This window comes from Arvicola amphibius, chromosome 6 (assembly GCF_903992535.2).
Source record: "Arvicola amphibius chromosome 6, mArvAmp1.2, whole genome shotgun sequence".
NCBI classification, from domain to species: Eukaryota; Metazoa; Chordata; class Mammalia; order Rodentia; family Cricetidae; genus Arvicola; species Arvicola amphibius.
Window position 1 is genome coordinate 93,100,497 of NC_052052.2, and position 24,346 is coordinate 93,124,842.

The following is a 24,346-nucleotide window of genomic DNA, read 5'->3' on the forward strand; positions in this document are numbered from 1 at the left end:
GTTGCTAAAATTCCCTTTACAGAGAGATACAAAAACATCTCTTTCTCCTGCTCAGGTCTCAATGACAAACTGAGGCATAATTCCTCCAAAATTCACTCTGGGGAACCAGTGAGTTTATTGGGCTTCCTAACAGAGAACAAGTGAGGGGTTTCTTACAGGAGTGTGGATATTTCTCCCCCAAAAGCCTTCACTAGCAAGTCTTTATCCAGTAGTGTAGATGGAGCACCCCCTCCTTCTGTGGATTCTCGCCCCTTTCTAGGCCACATACAGTTAGGGCTTACAACAGGTGAGAGGGAGAAATACTCAAGAGAATCTCCTGACCCTCCTCTGTGAGGGAGGGGAGGGTCAAGAGACCAGCTGAGATGATCTGTTCTAAGTGGACACAACTGGATGCTTCAAGATGGTCGTTGTTTGACTCTGAGGTTAGTCCTTCACGACGTGTATGTAAAATTCAGTTACTTGGCCTTGGTAATACAAAGTAGTGACTTTGGTGTTCTGAGTTTGTGTTGGGAATATTATGCTAAGGTGTGTTACTTTTGTTTATGTTGCATTTGGTTAACTCTGTGAAGCTGTGTTACGTTGCCTGTCTAGAATTCCTGATGGTCTAATAAAGATCTGAATAGCCAATACCATGGCAGGAGAAAGGACAGGCAGGGCTGGCTGGTAGAGGGAATATATTGAAGGAAAATCTAGGAGGTTCGAAATAGAAGCTAGAGAAGGAGGAGGACACAGGGGCCAGTTGTCCAGCTATACAGCTATCCGTGGCACGAAGACAGATTTACAGAAGTGAGAAAGGGGAAAAAGCCCAGAAGCCAAAGGTAGATGGGGTAATCTAAGAATAGCTGGCAAGAAACAAGTCAAGCTAAGGCCGGATGTTTATAACTAAGACTGCTGCATGATTCAATTGGGAGCTGTGTGTCAGGCCCCCTAAAAGAGCCAAAAAGAGTAAAAACCATCATATACTACAGGTTAGCATTTTTTCAGAATATGTGATCTAAGTTAACCTTCTTCGAGAAGCCAAAAGAAGACATGATTCATGTAAGTTAGATAATAAATGAAATGTCAGATAATGTATAGCAAATTAGAAAAGAAGGAAATGGGGTAACTTAAGTTTTCAACAACACAAAAAGAATTATTTAAATACTTTTTACTAACAAATAATTCAAGATTCCCAATGCGTAAACCATCTGTGTGGTATTGTTCTGGTGTGACCAATTGCTGTATTCTTTTTTTAAAATTTTGATTCAGAGTCATGTTCATAAAAAAGAAAAATTAACAGACTGAGACAAAAAGTGAACATCAATCTCAATACTTTATTTGAATATTTTGATATTTTGTGTTGAGGAGGAGCATTATTCGTAATCTCGGTAGTTGACTCCACTCACATGGATCCCACTTGTGAGTTGTAAGGTTGGAAGTCAAACGTTTGAGTAGCAAAATTTTTGAAAAGATCTCACCCATCATTGTGTGTTTCCTCCCATGCTCAGCCCCTCCCATCCTCCTTTTCAGTACTGGGATCCCATCCCTTCCATGCCATCCTTTCCCTTTTCTCCCCTTTGACCCCTCACCTGTGACCGCCCATGAGGGAATTAACTGTGACGGCCAATTCAGGTTCTCTTCAGGTGCTTTTGGGGCCCTTGTCAGCCCATGAACCTGTTCCAATCTTGCAATCGTTCTACCCAAAGCCTGAGAAGTCAGTTGAAGAATGGGCTGCCTTTCTGTTATTCTAAAATTCCGCAGCCCAAGAGGAAGTTAGGGTTGAGTTGTTTTCAGGGGACTAAGGAGTTGTGGCTCCCGTGCAGCCATAACAACCTTAGCCTAAATTTACAGAGAATTAAACAAGACAGCCATCTGAATTACAGAACCAGGGCTCCACGGGATGGAGGGCAAAGCACAGGCCTCCTGGAGACGATCAGTGCTCGCTTGGTTTGAACTTCAGGGCCACACTGTTGATGCAAAACCTTTGGCCAGTGGGCTCGGGTCCATCAGGAAACACATGGCCGAGGTGAGCTTCACACTGCAGGGGAAAGATGCCGTTGTCAGTCCCCAGGAAAACAGCTCCACATCCATCCCAGAGCCTGGGAGTTGGCAAGCATCATCCTTGTATTAGAATTTGGCTCAAAGATGGAAAGAATAGATACCCAGAGAGCTGTGGCAGCAAGCAGTCCTACTTTCCCAGCGAGGCAAAGGGTCAAGCATAGGCCTTGCCTTGCTCACCTCTCTGATGGGGGTCATAACCATACCTACACAATAGAGCCATTCTGAGGACAAACAAGCACAGCTCGGGCAAGGATTAGTAAACCTAGGTGAGCACTCAACAATCACTTTTCTTTCCTGCAGACAAAACTTAGCCCTTTTCATCTGCTAGACTCTGGCATCTTATAAAACTCATGCATCAAAAACATGAGCACCAAAGAACATGAAAACGAGTTTCTGTGGGCTGGTGAGATGTCTCCACAGACAAAACGAGTCTCTGTGGACTGGTAGGATAGCTCATTAGATAAAACAAGTCCATGTGGGCTGGTGAGATGGTGCAGCAGATAAAGCATGTGAGGCGCAGACCTGACTACCTGACTTCATCCACAGAACCCACGGGGGAAAGAGAAAGTTGACACCTGGAAGTTATCCTATGACTGCCTCACATGTGCCATGGTGCTTGTGTATACTCACACACAGCCAGCCAGACACACACACACACGTGTGTGCACATGTGTGTGCAAACACAAATAATAATAATGATGCTAATAATAACAACATTAATAAAATACAAAGCCAAGTTTTCTGTCTAGACCTAAACTCCCCCTCCTCTGGCTCCAAGGAGTAAGGGGCTAATGAATCAGCCTGTTGGTGGCATGCTGCCAAGTAGGAAGGAGGTGGAAAGATGTCACCTTATCTTCAGGGCCTGGTAGAGGGAAAGAGGGCTCACCACAGGTACAAGTCTGGGACATTTTGATGACAAAGTCTACCATGGAAGAACAAGACAGGCACCAAAGAAAAACAGCTCATTTCTTTTCAAAGAAAGCAAAACACATCACCTGCTTGCAGATCACCTCCATGCGAGTACGTCCTGAGGAAGTGTCCAGGCGTCTTAGGATCCCTGAGTTACTCTCATCTGAGCCTGTTGTGCCATGAGCCTCAAAAAATGAAGGCCAGCCAGTGCCAGAGCAGTACTTCTTCTCGGAACTGCGGAAGACAGTACAGACCCACAGAGATTAGAGGACAGTGCACACACAGTGGTTAGAGGATGGTACACACACAGTGCTTAGAGGACAGTGTACACACAGTGGTTAGAACACAGTGCACACACAGTGGTTAGAGGATGGTACACACACAGTGCTTAGAGGACAGTGTACACACAGTGGTTAGAACACAGTGCACACACAGTGGTTAGAGGACAATGCACACACAGGTGTCAGTGGATGGTGCACACACAGCCATTAGACACATTATTGCTGACATATCAGGAGCTTCTTAGCCCCCATCTGTTTGTTCTGAGCAGTACAGGACTCCCACTTTCCTCTGCCAGATCCTAAGCTGGGCTTCATGAATAGTTAGTTCTAGAGAATTGTTCCTGCAGCCCCTTTGCTGTCAAAGACATTGTCTGGCTATAGTGAAAAGATGTCTTCTTCCTTGGATGCTAAGGCAAACTAGAAAGTGCAAGATACATATTTAATTGATTAGTGGGTTACATGGCTCACTCCACACAAATAGAAGTCCCTTTGCATCATATACTCCGATACTCCTAGATAGTTCTTCCATCCTTCCCTTTCTTTCTTTCTTTTTTTCTTTCTTTCTTTCTTTTTTTCTTTCTTTCTTTCTTTCTTTCTTTCTTCCTTCCTTCCTTCCTTCATTTCTTTCTCTTTTTCTTTCTTTCCTTTCTTTCTTTCTTTCTTTCTTTCTTTCTTTCTTTCTTTTCTTTCTCTTTCTTTCTTTCCTCCTTCTTTTCTTTCTTTTTTTGCATCTTTTTGTTTGGTTTGTTCTCCTAAGTTTATTTCCCCCTCATTTCTGGATATTCCATAGCCAACCACACCACCCCCAAGCAACAGCAGAGGCAGTAGGTAATCAATGATAATTCTAAATGTAACTGTAGAAGCATTCTCATTCAATTCTGAGCAGGGTTACATGAAGTTTTAAACAATATTACTATGTTACTTGGGACATGCAGGACATCGGTGTACATTGTATAAAAACAAACTAGTATCAGGCTCACAAATACTCCTGATTTAAAGAAGATTTATAATTACAAAATGCATAATCTTGAAACAGTTTTTCTTTAGACAAGGTCTCACTGTATAATCAGTCTGGTAGCTCGAACTCTGGATTCTCCTGCCTCAGCCTCCTGGGCACTTGGACTGCAGACATGCTCCACCACTCCTGGGAACAGACCCCCCAGAAGCGGTGTACGGGGAAAGCAGGGAGGTAGAGAAGGAGGGGGCAGAGCAGTGTCAGCAGGGTCTAAAGTTAAAAGATGATTCTGGGTCTATAGGGGAGTGCTGACATGCTGGAAAGCATCGCTGGCTTGGCAACCCTCACTCAGGTTCTCAGATGAGTGGAATAGGCGCTACTCACTGCAACAGGCAGAACCTTGAGAGGTTCAGTGGAGCACTGCCAGGCCTGGCTGGCGACGAGGTCTGGAAAGGGAGCTTAGGGGGTAATCTGGCCAGGTGGACCTTTAGAATCTGGCAGTGTCTACCTAGGGACCTATGGCTATGATTTGGGAGGCCAACATGAGAAGGTGAAGACACCAACCAAGTAAAAGCATTGTCTGAGTGGCCTAGCGGGAGGCTGGTAGCAGTGGAACCCTGGGTAAGCTATTTAACCTTGCCACGCCTCAGTTCCTCACATGAAAAGAGAGCACGGGAACTGCAGAGTACTCGGAGAACTCCGCTGAAGTGAAGGTGCACACAGCAAACTGGCAGGTGGTGTCTTCGAACTGACACACTTCGGGTTCCTGGGGAACATGAGCTCAGCGCTAGCCCTTAACAGAGGTACGACTCCTGGGGTTTGAACATGGTTTCGATTTAAGTTGAAAGTTCCTTGCCATGTGGCAGTGTCAAGAGTGGGAATACTGAGGTCCTCACAGGCCCGGGGCAGTTAACATGAGAGCCAGTTGGTGACACAGGGCCACTCTTGTGTTTTATCTCCATGTGCTTGCCCTTTGGCCTTCCATTTTGAAATAGCAGGAAGCCCTCACCAGAACCCAAAAGGATGTGGCTCCATCTTCTCAGATTTCTCAGCCTCCAGAGGCCTGGCCCAAAATAAACTTCTTAATAAAGCAACCAGTATCAGGTGTTCTGTGCCCGCAAGACAAAGGAAACTGACATAAGGCTGTTGAGCAAGTTCTTTAAAGACTTGAAACATCCATTTTCACGGCTATTATTTGGAGCACACGGCTCACTGCAGGTGGACCGCTTGTGTCATACTGAACCCAGTGCTTAGGACAAGCGTCCCAGAAGCTGGAGATGGCCAGCAGTTAAAACACACGCTTCTTTCTCGGAGAGGCTCATAACCAGCAGGAATTCCAGGGGGTTGGACACACTCTTCTGGTCTCTACGAATACTGTATTCAGGTGTGTACACGAATACACACTGGCAATTTAAAATACATAAAAATAAAAATGTTTTCTGAAAAGTTAAGAGTTTAATAATTATGACTTCTGTTACATATCCACAGGCGCTCCATAGCTGAAGTCTTCAGGTAAGATCAGCATTGCTGGGCCGCTCAGCAGCAGAGAAGATGCTGTGGATGGATGGGTCGAGAAGCTTGTTTAGAGCACGTCACGTTAGCTTCCTGGGGTGGTGGTAACAAATTACAACAAAGTAGGGGAGATGTGCTCATGGTTCTGAAAGCTGAAAGTCCAAAATCAAGATCTCAGCAAGTCATGTCCCAGAGAAGACCCAGGGATGTCTCTCTGCTCCTCCCCTTAGCATCCAGAAGTGGCTGGCAAAGCTCTGCGTTGCTCCAGTCTTTGTGTCCTTTTCATGCGGTAATCTCCTCCCTGATCCTGTTTCCCCTCCTCCTATTAGGACACCAGCCATATTGGATTAAAGGAACATCCACTTCAGTGTGGCCTGATTGCAACAACTTTATTTCCACCTGAGATCCTGTGCACAGTCTCCGGAGATGAAGGCTTCAACAGGCCTTCCTCAGAGACACAGTGCTCTAGTTGGTCTTTCTGCGGCTGTGATAAAATCCCTCTGACTAGAAGGAACATAGGAAGTAAGAAGGTTCATTTCCGTTTACACCTCCCAGGTCACAATCCATCACTGAACGAAGTCAGGGCAAGAACTGTGGAGGAAGAAATGTCTCTTACGGCACGTTCTCTCTTGCTCAGACTCAAGTTCTTACATGATCCAGGTCCACCTGTGCAATGTTGGTACTCTGCCAGGTCAATCATCAGTCAAGACAGTTTCCACAAATACTAGGTCTTAAGACCAGTCTGGCCTAGGCAATTAAAACTTCTTTCCAGGTGGCTCTTGGTTGTGCTAAATCAACAATTAAAAACTAGCCAGGACACACAGCTCAACCCATGATGTATGTACATAAAATTAACTGGCCAAAGGCCTTAAACTGTCTATTATCTTTATCTCTTTCGCTAAATAAAATGTTTGGGCCAATAAAAAGCACTTAAGCTCTGAACTGTGTGCCGACAAAGTCACAGGAACTTAGAGGAGGGAAGAAAAGCCAAATGCAGTGTGTGTTCTCAAGATGGCTTCATGGAGAAACCCAGGCCCCGTGGAACTTAAGTCAGTACACAGAGGGGCAAGCACATCACCCCAAGAACGTCCAGCATGACCACCAACCTGCAGGAGAAGCCGCTGAAGAGTCCAGGGTTCCTGGATTTACCTTCTAATTTCTCTAAGATTCAATTTTTGTTGACAAACTTTTCACTTCATTCTGACTCTATACAAATATTTGCAGGAATGGCTTTTGTGTACCCGTTTCCTACAAAAGAAGCTTGAGACTAGAAATAAAGAGCTAATATGAGAGAGAAATTAAGAACATACTCCTAACACTATCCTCTTGAATGCTAAGAATGCTCAAGAAAGGGCTGGAGAGGTGGCTCAGTGGGTAAGAGGCCTGCCTACTCTTCCGGAGGACCTTGGTTCAATTCCTAGCTTCTACTTGCAGCTCACAAAATCCAGTCCTGGGGGAATCTGATGCCCCCTTCTGGTCTTCATGGGATCTGGATGCACATTGCACAGTGATACATTCTCACAAAACATCCATACATGTAAAAGTAGTAAATAAATAGTGTTCAAAATACACATTTTATAAAAGGATGCTCAATAATACAGTCTTCATTTATATATTTTCACTGATTAGAATGTATTCTCATACATTCTAATTCTATTAGAATTCATATTAGAATTCACTAATTAGAGCATATTCCTCATCATGAAACACACACTGAGCATCAATCCCTGACAAGGGCTTATCTCTAAGAATACATCATTGTTAGTATGTCTGGAGGGCGGGGAAGGTGTTACACCTTGTTCTGCTGTGTTTCCATCTATTAGCTCATAACTTAGTTAATCCTCCCAACAACCCTATGAGCTGGATACACTGTATTATCATTTTACAGGTAAATGAGAAAAACAAGGTAGAGAGACGTTAAGAAACTTATCCAAAGCTACCCAATGGAACTGATACAGACACCTAGACAGCCTTTATCACACTCCTATAAATGGATGATCTTTAAGAAGAGTGTATTTTAGAATGGAGCTGATTATTATGATTTGTTTGATTTTGGTGTTAAATACACCCCTAAAGCCCAGGTGTTAAAGGCAAATTTGGAACTGTCAAGAGATGGAGCCTCATGCAAGTCCTTTAGGTCACTGGGAGTATGTCCCTGAAGAGGATTGTGGGAGTCAAGCTCTTCCTCCCCTTTGTTCCTGACCATGCAGTTGGGGTTTTGCTTTACCATACACTATCACCATAAAAACTAGACCTCCAAGACACTGAGCCAAAATATTTATAAGCTGATTACCTCCCGTGCTTATTATAGTAACAGGAAGCTAGATGGATATGTTGTTATAGTAACAGGAAGCTAGATGGATATGTTGTTATAGTAACAGGAAGCTAGATGGATATGTTGTTATAGTAACAGGAAGCTAGATGGATATGTTGTTATAGTAACAGGAAGCTAGATGATATATTCTTATTATAGTAAGAGGAAGAAAGATGGATATGCTCTTTTTTTATTCTTAGCTTCAGCATCAGCAAGAAAATAGAACAAAAACTCAAAAGTTCTTTTAAAAGAAGTGTGGGGCGGGGGCTTTGCATTTACAACTAAAATGACTGAAAAGGAACAACAGAGGCTCATGAGCTGCTGGTTCAGGGAACTCGATGACTGCGCTTCCAGAATATTGACTGGCTTTCTTCTGGGTCTGGGCTGTGTCACCGTGACTCAGGGTTGGCCACATAACTTCCTTAACTTTAATTAGCATTGGGCTAACACTGTAGCTACTAGCTACATGTGACCCCCTTAAGCTTAAATTTGCTAAAAATCCTAACAAGTCCAGCTTCTCAGCCACACTGGTTATACTCTGGATGCCCAACAGCTACATGGAACTGCAGCTTCTATAGAGATCTGTGCAGAGTGTGTCCTTCACCACAGCAAGCCCTGCTAGCCTGAGCCCTTCATTCTGTTCTCTCTCTCTCTCTCTCTCTCTCTCTCTCTCTCTCTCTCTCTCTCTCTCTCTTCGTCCACTATTTTTCTATGTTGTGACTGAGGCTGGGTGGTGAGGGGGAGGAGCCATTGGATACTGGGAAGGCCTCCTCTGGATACCAACGGAGCCAATAGAACCTTGGAGATGAAGCAGTCTTACAAGGATGACTTCTCATCCTCCAAACTGAGAAACAGGACACCTGTCCAGCAGAGAAATAGTTAAGAACGTAGGCTTACACTTTTCCAAGGTCCCCAGCTGAAAGCAAGCTAGTTGACTTAACCATTGACTGTTCCTTTTGACAGAAATGATGGTGAAGGAATATAACTAATTTTTCTGAAACCCGAGTCTCGGGTTCTACTGCTGCAATTCTGTAAACCACATATTTGGCTCCTTCTGCCATTTTCTAGCATATACAATTCCTAAAATTCTTAATAATCCTGAAAGAGTATCTTTTTGTAGTATAATAGCTTAGGTAATGGATGTAGGACAGGGACTTGTCACCAAGGCATGATTAGTGTTGGGTCTTTCAGCCCCACCCCAACATGCAGGGAATGGAGTCAATCTCTTGTGCCCATGATTTTGGAATAAAGCATCCAAAAGGACAGGGTCTGGTGAGTTTCTGGGTACCTTAACTCATGGAAGTTTCTAGAGAATTTTCCTAGAGAAGGCATGGAACCCAGCACTCTCCCCTCACACCCATGCTAATTATCTCTTCAAGTGTATCTTTCATAACAGTGATATCCTTCAATAAAGAGGTAAACGTAAGTGCTTCTCCGAGTTCCGGGTACTACTCAAGAAAAACAGGGAACACAGGAGAGTGTGGGCAGTCAGACTGAGAGCTGTTTGGTCACGGGCACAGGTCACAACCAGGAGAGTATGCTGAGCATCAGAAGTAGAGTCCATTTCCCTGATAGCTAGGGAGGTTGAGCATGACCTTAAGTGTCTTTTGGCCATTTGAACTTCTTCTGTTGAGAATTCTCTGTTTCAGTTCAGCACCCCATTTTTTAATTGGGTTAATTGGCATTTTACCGTCTAGTCTCTTGAGTTCCTTATGAGATATCATCTTACACCTGTCAGATTGGCTAAAATCCAAAACACCAATAATAACCTTTGCTGGAGAGGTTGTGGGGTAAGTGGTACACTCATCCATTGCTGGTAGGAATGCACACTTGTGCAACCACTTTGGAAAGCAGTGTGGCGGTTTCTCAGGAAATTCGGGATCAACCTACCCCAGGACCCAGCAATTCCACTATTGGGAATCTACCCAAGAGATGCCCAATCATACTACAAAAGCATTTGCTCATCTATGTTCATAGCAGCATTATTTGTAATAGCCAGATCCTGGAAACAACCTAGATGCCCTTCAGTGGAAGAATGGATGAAGAAACTGTGGAATATATACATGCTAGAATACTACTCAGCGGTAAAAAACAATGACATCTTGAATTTTGCATGCAAATGGATGGAAATAGAAAACACTATTCTGAGTGAGGTAACCCAGACCCAAAAAGATGAACATGGGATGTACTCACTCATAATCGGTTTCTAGCCATAATTAAAGGAAATCGAGCCTATAATTTGGGATCCTTGAGAAGATAATAAGAAGGTGAACTCCCCAAAGAAGATATAGTAATCCTCCTGGATATTGGAAGTAGACACGATTGCCAGGCAAAAATTGGGAACTTGAGGGTTGGGCGAGACGCGGCCAAGGGAAGATGGGGAGAGAAAAGCATGAAGAACCTCCACCTGGCGATAGATGAAGAAAATGACAGAGCCCCACATTGGAGCACCGGACTGAGCTCCCAAGGTCCTGATGAGGAGCAGAAGGAGAGAGAACATGAGAAAGAAAGTCAGGACCGTGAGGGAACCTCCACCTGGCGATAGATGAAGAAAATGACTGAGCCCCACATTGGAGCACCGGACTGAGCTCCCAAGGTCCTGATGAGGAGCAGAAGGAGAGAGAACATGAGAAAGAAAGTCAGGACCGTGAGGGAACCTCCACCTGGCGATAGATGAAGAAAATGACTGAGCCCCACATTGGAGCACCGGACTGAACTCCCAAGGTTCTGATGAGGAGCAGAAGGAGAGAGAACATGAGAAAGAAAGTCAGGAACGTGAGGGGTGCGTTCACTCATGGAGACGGTGGGACAGAACTAATGGGAGATCACCAACTCCAGTTGGAATGGGACTGATGGATCATGCGACCAAACCCGTCTCTTGGAATGTGGCCAAAAGTGGGGGCTGACTGAGAAGCAAAGGACAATGGCACTGGGCTCTGATTCTTCTGTGGGAGATGGGCTCTGTGGGAGCCTTCTCAGCTTGGTCGATCACCTTCCTGGACCTGGGGGGAGTTGGGAGGACCTTGGTCTTAGCATAGAGTAGGGAACCCTGATGTCTCCTTGGCCTTGAGAGGTTGGGAGGGGAGGTATGGGTGGAGGGGAGGGGAGGGAAGGGGAAGAAGGACAGGAGGGAAGGGGGAAGAAGAGGGGAGGGAAGGGGGAGGAGGAGGGGAGGAGATGGAAATTTTTAAATATAAAAAAATAAACCATGAAAAAAAATAAAAAATAAAAAAAGAAAAATAAATAAATAAATAAATAAAATAAAAAAAGTAGAGTCCAGTATGCAGGGCTGAGCTGTTCCGCCAGGCTCTAACACTGTCTCCATGAAGACAGGTCAGCTCTGAACTAAATTGGAGGATGCCCCTGGCCTGCATCTGCTGAGGAATTGACTGCTTGCGTCTGGACAAAAGCTTAGTTTTTGATGTCAGGGCTGCAGAGATGGTACATTAAGTACTTGTACAGGACAGGTTTGGTTGGTGACAGCACCCATGTCAGACAGCCCACAATAGCCTGCAACTCCAGATGCAGAAGAACATCTCTGGTTTCTGAGGGCACCTGTGTATACATGTGCATGTGCATACACACACACACACATGCACGCATGTGCGCGCGCGTGCACACACACACACACTCAATTTAAAATAAAATAAAATTTAAAGAGCACATATTGGGTCACAGAAGTCTGTTGCCTACTGTGATGTGAGGGAGGGAGGGGAGTCACGTGATCTTCCAACACTACCGTGTAAGAACTAAGTTCACCCTGGTCTTCCCTGATGCTCCCGGGCTGGCAGCTGGTAGTATGCTCTTCCAGGTAGTCCCTCACCAGCACCATATGTCGGGGCCATGGCCTGGCCTCCAAAGCATGAAGGAAAATCGATCCTAGTCACGCCTGTCCTTGCAGGAAGGGTCTGGCTTCCTAATGCAGCTCGCATTAGCAGCCGGCTGGCCAAGAAGCCAGGCTGCTGAAAGCCCAAAGGACAGAAGGAGGTTCTGCCTAATGGAAGATTCACAGAGCTGGCTTGATTTATATTTTATTCTAAACCAATTTAAGGCTGATGCAAAAGAAAGGAAAACATCTTTGAAGTTCTGAAAAACAAGACTTCAAAGATGTTTCCTTTCTTCTTTCCTGAATCTACTTTTTTAAAAGACTATTTCCTGCATATCTAAACAAAAAAAGCCTTTGTTGAAAGATTTTAGATGCTGATTGACTTAAAAGAGGCTTTGAAATCAAGGGACAATTAAATTTACTTTTAGCTACATAGAAGAGGGCACGGTATTCGCTTCTGTCAAGCACTGTGGGGAATCAAGCCTCATAAAAGTCTGCGCTTGCTAAATTAAATTATAAACCCATTTTCCCTGGGAGAGGTATAGTTTTAATCATATGGCCAAGAAAATACTATTAGGGTTTAGATTTCTTTACATACTTTTCCCTCTAAAAAATCCTAATGGCTTTATCATGAAGTCCCCATCAGAACTTTATTTTCTCTCAGAGATACACAAAGGAAGAATGTAAGTGGCAAGTCCTGTCAGCTGCATGAAATATCAGAAAAAAATCAAGACAGACAGATATCCTCCACAGACAGCTCTCCTTGCAGCAGTAATGACAGAGGACAAAGGCAATCGATGGCCCCAGGGGCTGGCAGTATACTGGAAGCCTTGGGTTTAGTCTTCAACATCAAAAAAAGAAGAAACTCTAAGAGTACTTAATTATCTAAGTTCTCTTTCATTCTTCATCTTACCTGAAGAGTGGGCTATCACAGCACACACAATGGTACATCCCTGTCTCCTTGTTGTTCAAGTATATCCCACTGAAAGGCTGAAAGTAAAAATGGAAGAAACATCATCACACTTTGGAGTGATAAAGCAGATAAATGCAAGAGTGAGCCCGAGGGTGTGGCTGGCCCAGGACCACAGTGTTGGCCTAGTATTTGAGGGGCCTCAAATTCAATCCCCACCATTACAAAAGAAGAAAATGAACCAAATATAAATAATAACGTCCAATCAAGGAATTATACTAATTTGACAAAGTCTAAGTATCAGCAGAGAAAAACTTCAGTCAACCAAGGAAGCAGCCTGCACACTTCTTTATAGCCTGGCCTTTATCTTGCCAAATATTCAGATTGTGACATTAATAATGCTTTGTATTCATGTACCACCTTTCATCCAAGAACATCAAAGTCCTTGAAAAAGCATGAACACCAGTCCCATCCTCTACCATCCTGAAAGATTTCACTCTCATTTCAAAAGAGCTAAAGCAACAGGAGTCTAAACACTTGTCTAAGGCCCTTTGAACTCTCTAATTAAAGATGGGATATATAGGGTTGGGAGCACAGCTTAGTGGTAGAGTTCTTCCTTTGTGTGCAGAGACCCTGAGATTGATCCCTGATAGAGGGGTGGAGGAAAGGGTGAAGGAGAGAGAGAGGGTGAGAGAAAACACAAATGCATCAAAAGCCTCAGTCAGTGAATTTGGGGATGAGCCTTTAACACGCATTGTGCAGTGTCAACACTGCGTAGAGTTGATCAGGGTTAAATGATGACGGGGCCCCAGCACTAGGTCACCACGTAGAGAAAGCACCAGATCCACAGGCATTTAAAGAAGGCTCTCAACTGCTGAGAGGGGCGTGAGGGGAAATAACACAGTGAATGAGTGCAGTCTGTAGCTGATGCCCTCTTCTGGCCTCCTCGGGCACCTGCACATACATGGGACATATAAACTCATGCATGCACACGCAAATAAAATAAATAATCTTTGAAAATGTTGTCAAATTCCCTTATCATCCCCTCAAAAGCCATGTCGTGGTGGCACACATTACCCAATCATACAGACAGCAAACAGGACTCATAGCATAGAATGCTGGCTGAGGGGCAGCACTGGCAGGAAATCGGCTCTTCTGTCTTTCTAGACTTAGGAGCTCAGAAAAACTCCCCATAGTGCTAAACAGCATATTTAAAAAAACCTTCCTAGAGGATCTGCAAATCCAGTTCCTGAGTCTACAAGGTGGACACACTTGGATGCTCTCTCTCTCTCTCTCTCTCTCTCTCTCAAAGTCTTAAAGTCTGACTTGGTAGCACATGGCTGCAATAATAACACTGGTGATGCTGAGGCAGGAGGACCACAAGTTCAAGACAAGTTTGAGCTACATAGCCAGATCCTGTCTAAAAAGCAAGGAAGGAAGGGAAGGAGGGAAAGAGGGAGAGAGACAGAGAAGGAGGGAGGAAGGGAGGGAGGGAGGGAGGGAGGGAGGGAGGGAGGGAGGGAGGGAAGAAGGTAATAGTACATTTAGCCACAAAAGGCTGATGAACCTCGTGAGCTGTTCATTCACAGTGACTCCCAACTTGAGCCCTGTGAACACCCCTGATCTACAAAGTCCTATCCACAGAAACCAGGGAGCCTATAAAATTAAAAATATAATTTCACTAAGAGTCAGGAGGCTGCTATAACAGTAAGTAAAGTAAATAATCCAGATGAGCAGGAATTATGACTTAATCTATGTCCTACCAAGATGTCCGTCTGCTGCACTCTCCCTGACTCCTGCGTCTCCTCATCAACCATGTGCTGTAGTCCAAGCCCTTTCACACTTGTTTTGTCAGGAACAAAACAACTTCTATTTTATCCTAGTATTTACTGACAATCTAGAATACAATCAGTGCTGGTCTGGATGCTAATGTTGCAGATGGGAAAAATTAATTTAAAAGTTAATTACCTTCCCCAATGGAAACCAAAGTTTCTTGTACTGCCCAGATGACAAGAACCAGTAAGAAGACAGCCATATTTCGTGATGACAGCCATGAGAGGGACTAACAAAGAACCCTCCTTGGAAGCAGCGCCCGTGCAGGCTTTCTACACAGACTGAGTCTGGGTCAAGGGAGGGAGGATCTTTACTCTTAACCTTTCATTGTTAATGTGTGCAACTGAAAGATGCTGATCATAGAAAAATTCCAATCACTACTGAGTTGAACTTTGTAGAATGGGTAAGAACTGAATAGATGAGAAAGTGAGTGTTTCAGACAGGGAAGACATGCAAACAGATGGCACTGGGAAGGAACAAGCCAGACCACACTGGGCTGTGCATGGACCACAATGACGAACTTATACCTGGCCCTGCTGAACACAGGGGGTGGAGAGGCACACTGCAAACTTGTTCACTAGCTGTGCTCATGGTCAGAGTTGTTGTGCCTGCTCTTAGCACTGGGGGAAAGAGAGGAGGAGGGAAAGAAGGAGGGAAGGGAGGAGGAGGGAGAGAGGAACAATAAAATATACACACACAATAAAAAACAAAATGACTGGAAGGCAAAGAGAGAGGGAATATCAATCATTAATCCAGGCCTGGGTGGCTCTAGTTGAAAACTGAAAAAGAAAAAGAAAGAAAGAAAGAAAGAAAGAAAGAAAGAAAGAAGGGAGGGAGGGAGGGAGGGAGGGAGGAGAAAAGGAAGAAAAGAGAAAGGGAGGGAGGAAGGAGGAAAGGAAGGAAGGAAGACTCAGAAGCTAGAATTGAAATTTCTGCCTGCACAGGGGAAGGGAGTAGGGTCAGAAACAGGATGAACTTCAACATTGCCCTGAGATTTCAAGTCTGTCTGAACCAGTGCCATCCCCTCTTATTTGATTGTTAGTTCTCACATGCTAGAGGCAGAGGACATGTTTCAAAGGGATGGCTGCATGCAGGCAATCTTATTCAAGAGGAGGGGTCAGAGCAGATGAAAGCCAACAAAAAGAGGTGAGGAGCCTGGGTTGGTGGCTCTGAGCACACAATCCCCAACAGGCCTATGGGTCAAGAGAAGAGACAATCACCAAATTTTAGTGAGGCTGTAGCTGCCAGGAATGCACACATGGGCTGCCTCATAGAGAGATGCCGGGTCCTTACTGATGTCTCTACCCCATTCTCTGAGGCTTGTGGTGTCCTCAGTAACCTCATGTCAATTAGAAGCCACAGGGCAAGAAAGCTCATCCTCCTTCTGGGGCTCAAAGCAGGGAGACCAGATCTAGAGGGCAGAGAAGAAGGACCTGAAAAACTAACTCCCCTTCTGTTGACACCTGACTCTTGGTTATGACTCAGCCAGGGTGCAAACTGCAAGCACTGCTAAAATGCCACTGTGTGTGTGTGTGTGTGTGTGTGTGTGTGCGCGCGCGCGCGCGCGCATGCACGCGCGCAACTGAATTTTGATTAGGAGTCACCAATCAGAAGGCTTTGGGAGCCTCTCTTCCCTTTGGCCTAATGAAACTGACTGATGCTTACAGCTCTGCACAATTCTAGAAAGTTAAATGTGGAGCAACTTGAGGAGAGTCACAACATTAGTTAAAATAATGGATGATGCTCATTTTTTTAAAGGGCCAGGTGCAAAGGATATTGTGCCATCTGCTTCAGAAGCCCGCAGATTGATTCTCCTAAGCATCTGGCGGACTGTCTCCAGGCTCTCTGTACACACTGAGCCCTGCCTGCCTGGTTACTGGGAACGAGGCTAGTCTGAGGACATTCTGAGACACACAGCCTCTCAGAGCATTACAAGTGTTTCCCTTGTGCTGGTAACAGCAATGAGAAACAGTCTCGTTCCCACCAACAGGAAGCTGGACAAAAATATAACTTAAAAAAACTTTCCCAAGAATCAGTGAGTATCTGCCAGCTCGTCTGGTGGCCGTGGCATCAGAGAAACTGAGTCTGTGATCACGTTTAAAAGACCAAAGCTACCTGCACTCTGCATGGGTTCCAATAGGGAAATACACTGGCCACACAACACTAAAGAAAGAACCACTACGCAGCGGTCTGCCCGTGGGATTTACCTCAAAAATGAAAGCATCTCACAGGAACAGTGCAACAGCAAAACCACAGTGGCTGTATCTGTTCCTGGCACCACTTGTCGTGAGCTTCAGTGCCAGCACAGTGCTATCACCTGAGGCATAGCAGAAGCTGAGACTGCCCAGTGCACTTGCGGTGTCTGCCCTGGACACACACCATCAGCTCTGTTTTGAGTGCCTGCTCTAGCCAGGCACAGAGCAAGTACCAGAAAAGGGAACATGGGTGCACTGCTGTGAGGGAGAACATTGCAGAGGCGAACAAGGCAGGGCCTGAGCAAAGGACTACTGGAGAAAGTGATCTGGGTTGGGTTGGGTCTCTGTGTTGGAAAGACAGCTCAGTTGTTAAGAGCATTTCCTTGTTTTTCCAGAGGACCCAAGTTTGGTTCCAATAACCACATCAGTGGCAGTTCTCAACAGTCGGTAACTCCAGCTCCAAGGGATTCCCATGCCTTTCCAGGACCCTGAGGATACCTTACAGGGAAGACAGCAGAGCATTTGCTCCGTGTCAGGACAATGTGGCCATAGTGCGGGAGCCAGAGGGAGCATGGCTGCTCCTGAGGCAGGAGCACAGGGAGGGTCTCCTGCTGGGGGGACCCGGTTAGCATGTAAGTACTGTGCATTTACTTTGAGAGCGATGGTAAGTTTCCAAGATGGTCCACTTTGTCCTCAAAAGATTCCTTTGGGGAGGGAAGGAGAAAGCAGGGAGAAGAGAGAAGACAGAGCGAGATGGATTGAGGATGCTGGCCTGGTCAGCAGGGATGAGGCAGTAGAGCTTGGAGAGCCTGTGTGGCACTAAAGGATGGAGAAGTATTCTTGTTTCTTCAGGTGGATGGAAACTGATGGCCTAACACAGAGACTGCCAGAGGCTGACTAGATTCTCACGGTGCACGCGAGGGTTTGTAGGCACCTCTACTCCGGGGCACGCGAGGGTTTGTAGGAACCTCTACGCCAACGTCCCCTCCCCCCCCCACCATCTTATCAGCACAATGTCATTCTGCTTACCGCTTCAGTTCCTTTCTCTCTGGTGACATGGAACTCCTCAGGGGTCAGTTTCTTCTGCCAGTCAGTCTTGCTTAGAGAGAGCTTGGACTTTGTAAGAGACTCTGCATTGTCAAGTAGGGAATTTGTTTCATTAAAATGAAGCACTGCCTCTCCCTCATTTTGGGTGCACTATCACCTGGATAAATAATCCCAGCCCTTTCTCCTCTGTGGCTTCCTTCTTCATGGGAACCAGAAGGCTCAGGCACAAGATACCTCACGCATTAACAAGAAACCAGGGCTGAGGAGAGAGCCAGTGGCCTGTCTGTTCCTCCTGGGGCATGACCCCAAAGAAGTGGCTCAAATAGGAACTACTACCAAACAAATTCTCCCCAGGTACCTTATAGGAAAGTGGATTCCTCCTCCCATTTCTGCATTAAAAATTTCAAGACTTTTCTTGGTTTAGTTTTCCTTAGATAGTTTATAATATATATCCCATCTGCAGTAGGCACATTAGTCTTCCTGACCCTTCTGACCCCTCCTGACTCTTCTGACCCCTCCCGACGCTTCTAGAATCTGCTGATTAATCACTTGACATCAAAAAAGTTTTTCGTGCCTCAGTTTATTTTTTGCAAATTTTAAAAATTACTTTAAAATGGAGCGCGTAGAGTAATGGGTTCACTAAGACATTCCCATCTATATTCTGTTTTCTTACTGCTCTTCCGCCATCCTCCTCCACACCCCTGTTTTCTAGTCTCCTTTTGCTTACACACATATATAGTCATATATAGTCATATATAGTCTCCTTTTGCTTACACACATATTGCCACCCTTTTCCCTATAGCCTAAGACCTCTCCTCAACACCACATCTTCCGACTACTTTCATGACCTGTATCTTGAAACCCCACACAAATACATTAAAATATATAATGTATATATGTATTAAATACAATAAAATATATAATGGAGGATCTGTACATGGAAAAAAATGTGAGGTGTTTGCCTTTCCTGGTCTGGGATGCCTTGCTTAGCATAATGACTTCAAGTTCCATTCATTTTGTTGTGATTTAAAAAGTGAGAAAGTAGCCATGCTACGTTCCCAATTTTTGCCAGGCAATCTTGTCTTCTTCCAATATCCAGGAGGATAACTATATGTTTTTCTTCGGGTTCACCTTCTTATTTAGCTTCTCTAGGATCACGAATTATAGGCTCAATGTCCTTTATTTATGGCTAGAAACCAATTATGAGTGAGTATATCCCATGTTCATCTTTTTGGGTCTGGGTTGTCTCACTCAGGATAGTATTTTCTATTTCCATCCATTTACATGCAAAATTCAAGATGTCATTGTTTTTTACTGCCGAGTAGTACTCTAATATGTATATATTCCACACTTTCTTCATCCATTCTTCCACTGAAGGGCATCTAGGTTGTTTTCAGGTTCTGGCTATTACAAATAATGCTGCTATAAATATAGTTGAACAAATGCTTTTGTAATATGGTAGGGCATCTCTTGGGTAAATTTCCAAGTGTGGTATTGCTGGATCCTGGGGTAGATTGATTCCGAATTTCCTGAGAAACCGCCACACTACTTTCCAAAGTGGTTGCCCCAGTTTGCATTCCCACCAGCAATGGATGAGTGTACCCCTTACTCCACAACCTCTCCAGCAAAGGCTATCATTTGTGTTTTTGATTTTAGCCATTCTGACAGGTGTAAGATGGTATCTCAAAGTTGTTTTGATTTGCATTTCCCTGATAGCTAAGGAGGTTGAGCATGACCTTAAGTGTCTTTTGGCCATTTGAACTTCTTCTATGGGCGTAAGGGGAGATGGGGAGAGAAAAGTGTGAAGGGGAGGATGGGGAGAGCTTGGGGGAATGGGATGGTTGGGATAAAGGAAGGGTGGATATGGGAGTAGGGAAGTATATATCTTAATTAAGGGAGTCATTTTAGGGTTGACAAGAGAATTGACTCTAGAGGGGTTCCCAGGTGTCCAGGGAGATGCCCCCAGCTAGTTCCTTGGGCAGCTGAGGAGAGGAACCTGAAATGGTCAGATCCTATAGCCACAATGATGAATATCTTGCATATCACCATAGAACCTTCATCTGGTGATGGATGGAGATAGAGACAGATCCCCACATTGGAGCACCGGACTGAGCTCCCAAGGTCCAAATGAGGAGCAGAAGGAGGGAGAACATGGGCAAGGAAGTCAGGACTGAGAGGGGTGCACCCACCCACTGAGATGGTGGGGCTGATCTAATGGGAGCTCACCAAGGCCAGCTGGACTGGGATTGAAAAAGCATGGGATAAAACCGGACTCCCTGAACATGGCGGACAATGAGGGCTGCTGAGAAGCCAAAGACAATGGCACTGGGTTTTGATCGTACTGCATGTACTGGCTTTGGAGGGGCCTAACTTGTTTGGATGCTCACCTTCCTAGACCTGGATGGAGGCGGGAGGACCGTGGACTTCCCACAGGGCAGGGAACCCTTACTGCTCTTCGGACTGGAGAGGGAGGGGGAGGAGAATGGGGGGAAGAGGGAGGGAAATGGGAGGCTGGGAGGAGGCGGGGAGGAGGCTAAAATTTTTAATAAAAAAATAAAAAATAAAAAAGAAGCCATGCTACGGAGCTCTCCTGGAGGGGCCTTTTGCTAGGGGGAAGGGAATGGGAAAAGGGAGAGGGGAGAGGGGAGACCAGTCTCTGGGGACAGGAGCAGCAGAAGAGAAGAGAAAGGCAGAGGGAGGGAATTGGGGCCCTTTTTAAAGGGAACATAGTGAATGCAGAGGGGGTGCTCTTAGTGGCTACAGCTGAGGACATATCCTGTCAGGACCCCAAGGCAGGCCAGTACAGATGCCTGAATACTAACAGATTTTCCTGCAAATACTATGATTTCATTTTCTTTAGAGGCAGATAAAGTTCCAGTGTGTGTGTGTGTGTGTGTGTGTGTGTGTGTGTGTGTGTGTGTGTGTGTGTGTACTGTGTACTGTGGATGGCTAAAGAAACCCCACTTTGGAACTGGCATCCACCTTAGTACCTAATAGCTGTGTGTCTCTGACTTGTTTCTCAAAGATAACTTTCTGACAACCCTGACTTCTTGACCCCCACTCAAAACTGTGGCAGTAACCATCTGCTTGTAATGATGAGGCCAGCTCCTGATTTTGGCTTTTGTAACCTGCTTTATGCAGATATTCAAGGACTACTTGGAGGTCACCTTGACAACCTTAACTCAGCAGAGCAGTGCAGTTCTCTGGCCTCCCTAACTTGCTTTGATAGATATTCAAGAACTTCTTGGGGTTTTGCCTTTAAAAGCCAAAGATTTCCTTCACCTGTCTCTGTACAGCACTTACATACTAAGGCATGCTAGCAGTTTTAATAAATTTGTCTAATATTATCTTAATTGAGTCTGACGGTCTTTTCCAGGCAGCTTTGAACTCCACCACAGCGCAATATTTTCCATGCACCTGCTGGACTTCTCAGCTGGTTCCATTTCTTAGCTATTGTGGATAGGGCAGCAATGAACATGACCGTGCAAATGTCCTGAGGTAGCACTTAGGATGCTTCAGGTGTGGGCCCAGGAGTAGTGCAGAAGCGCCACACGCTAGTTCTGAAAAGTGGTTTCCATCAGGGCCCAGATGGGAGCAGTGAGGGTTGGATAGAGATGATCTTTGACGGCAGAGTTATTATACTTCTTCCCTGACTTTTTGTAAAGATATCTTCATTTTTGTCTGCCAACGAGGTCCGCATTTTAAAAATTCTCTTGCGTAGAGATCCCTGTTTTCTCTTCCCCAAGCAAATCTGTCTGTTATCTGTTTGCTTGAGTTTGTTTTAAGATAAGATCTGGAAAAACCTTTACGCTCCCTGCTAGTCTAGGCTGGCCTTGACGTCCTGATCTAACCGTTAGACTTTAAACTGTCACTGTGCTGGGTGTCTCTGTGCACGCTTTGTTCCTTCCTCTCCTGCGCATCATTTCTTCTGTCCTTCCTCTCCTGCGCATCATTTCTTCTGTCCTATTGTATTTATATGGACACACGAACACAAAGCCTCTAGAACAAGACAGTATTTAGTTAAGGTGCTTATAAAGCCGTTTTAGTTAGCGTTTCTGTTGCGGTGATAAAACACCATGACCAAAAGCAGCTTGGGAATAACAGGATGATTTCATCTCACAACTCAGCTCCCACTCCATCACTGAGGGCAGCCGGGAGCTGGAGGTCACACTGGAGTGTCCCAGAGAAGCCTGAGATGCTGCTAACTGACTTGCTCTTCATAGCTCACTCAGCTGGCTTTCTTCTCCAGCCAGAACCACCCGCCCAGGGATGGCATGGCTCACGGTGGCCTGGGTCCTTCCATAGCTATCATCAATCAAGAAAATGCCCTTACAGACTTGCCTATAGGTACTCTAAAGGCAGTTTTTCAACTGAGGTTTCTCTTCTCAAATAACTCTAGCCTGTGTCAAGTTAACAGCAACAAAACAAACAGATAAAAGCCAACCCGGACAAAAAGCCTAATTCTGATAATAAATGTTTTCATTATTCAACGCTGGAAGGAGTTTATAATCATTCAGCACTTTAACTTACAAATATGAAAAGAAAAAAGAGAGAAAAAAGCAAATAAGCAATGCCGGACACAAATGATTATTAAACCTGCCTGGGGGGAGGAGGGGTCCTGTTCTAGGCTTCCTTCTGCCTCCATACTGCCTTCTTGGAAATTTTATTGCCTTAATATCTCCAAATCCCAGGACAACATGCAGACTCCCAAACTTGGATTTTCCTCCTTGGTAGACAGGCCTGCTGCACCACCTCCACTTCTCATCACCTCCTGGAACTCTCCACTCCAACCATCATGCTGGGCTCCTTCTTCCTCCCTGCTCTTGTTTCCCTGATGCAGTTTGATGCTCTGTTGCTAAGTTCATACACATTAAAGATTGTCATATCGTTATCTCCAAAACTGGAAAAGATGGGTAGGGGAAGACAAAAGGGGAGGAAAAGAAAACAAGTTTCTTCTCCACTTGCACTGCAGGAAACCCATCTGAACGCATAGGATAGTGGACCTCTCTAAGTCAGATAGCAGGGCTCCATTGGTAGCCAAATCTGTCTCCTTGATCTTTGACCCCTCAGCCTTCCAAAATGCAAATAATACCTGTTATTTACACCCCCTATTTAGTGTTTATTATGGAGGCCCAACTCACACATCAAAGCCAGTAAGGGGCACAGAGCAGAGACTGGAACAACCAAGACCATAACCGCAGAACCATCACCTGCTTCTTATTCTTAACGGATGCAGTTTGTTGACCCGGACCTTCGTGCTTTACTTAAGTATTCCTTAACTGTTTGGGTTGAGGCCAGTTTCCCATCCTGAGAGCAATGCTGTTAAGAAGGTCTTTGCATGTACAGTTTTGTTCTTTTGAATTATTTCCGTAGAGTAAACTCCCTGGAGGGGCTGTCTGGTAAGTTACATAACTCCTGCTACGTTCTGGTGTCTGGCCAAATTTAATATGGTTGAAGACTCTCAGCTCTCAGGGCTATTCATCAAGCTGCTTTGACGGCACTAGTTCCGTGAAGTTTCCATTAAAATCAGTCAGCTATAAGGACCAGCACAGTTCCAGCCTACTAGGGCTTGCAAAGTCTCGCTGAGATACCAAAGGAACGAAGGAAGTTCTAACCGGAAGTCATGCTGGATCAGTTAACAGTCCACAATCTCAGGGCATTGAACACTAAAATTTTAAAGTATCAAGGGTCTGAAAAGCTTTCCAAAAGAAGCATAACACATAACATCGGGTTGAAAAGGAGGCCAAGAGTGCAGCTGCAAGGGCATGAAACCACAGGGGCACGAAATTGGTGGGTCCTGCTGCCTCAACTCACAAATGGGGACCAAAAGCACTTACCACCCCACCCCATTCTGTCTCTTAGCCACTGCAATGACTTGGGAACACTAGAATGATTAGCACATGTTTCAGGCCCTAAATTCACACAGACAAACACAGCATGGCAGCGAGCACCCACGAGACTGCAGTGGGCAGCTCACACAAAACAGAGGCAACGGGTAGTTTTCGGAAAGCGGGTGTGCACAGGGCAAAGGACTAACTCCAGCTCAGGGGAGGGTGCGCGAGATACAGCTGTTGGCCGCCACTGGGTCACTGACTATGGCACCTGACACTGACGATTTTGTGCACTAACTAAAAAATGTAACTCATAAACGAATTGTGTGCAAGCGTGGGAGTGAATTTATACCCTGCCGGGATTCTTTCCGGAATTAATGCTCCCACAACACACCAAGCTTACCCACCACGGTGCTGCAACGGGCAGCGGGTCACCGGAACCGGGCTCTTAAGGCCTCACCGGAGGGGCAGCCAGAGCAATGAAACCGAAAGCTACGAGGCGGCGGCGGCGGCGGCGGCGGCGACAGAAGTCCTACCTGAGTCCCTGCGTCCCGACCCCGCACAACCTCGAACTGGTCGCCCAGACACCTCCAACCAGGGCAGGCCCCGCAGTGCTCTCAGTAGGCGCGCCATGATACCGCCACCAAAGGGCTCCCTCCCCCACCCTCCCTCACCCTCCCCCGCTTTCCGCCT

At 45.4% G+C, this 24,346-nt stretch overlaps 1 protein-coding gene across 1 annotated transcript; it reads right to left on the bottom strand.

Annotated features, from left to right (window-relative positions):
• Positions 1-1,293: 1,293 nt before the first annotated feature.
• Positions 1,294-24,346, bottom strand: Msrb2 (methionine sulfoxide reductase B2). Its single transcript, XM_038332697.1, has 5 exons — positions 24,190-24,346; positions 17,805-17,905; positions 12,751-12,827; positions 3,036-3,183; positions 1,294-2,017 (listed from the first exon to the last, which is right to left on the bottom strand). Exons 1-5 carry the CDS (start codon positions 24,284-24,286, stop codon positions 1,913-1,915), a joined length of 528 nt encoding a protein of 175 aa, XP_038188625.1. The 5' UTR covers positions 24,287-24,346; the 3' UTR covers positions 1,294-1,912.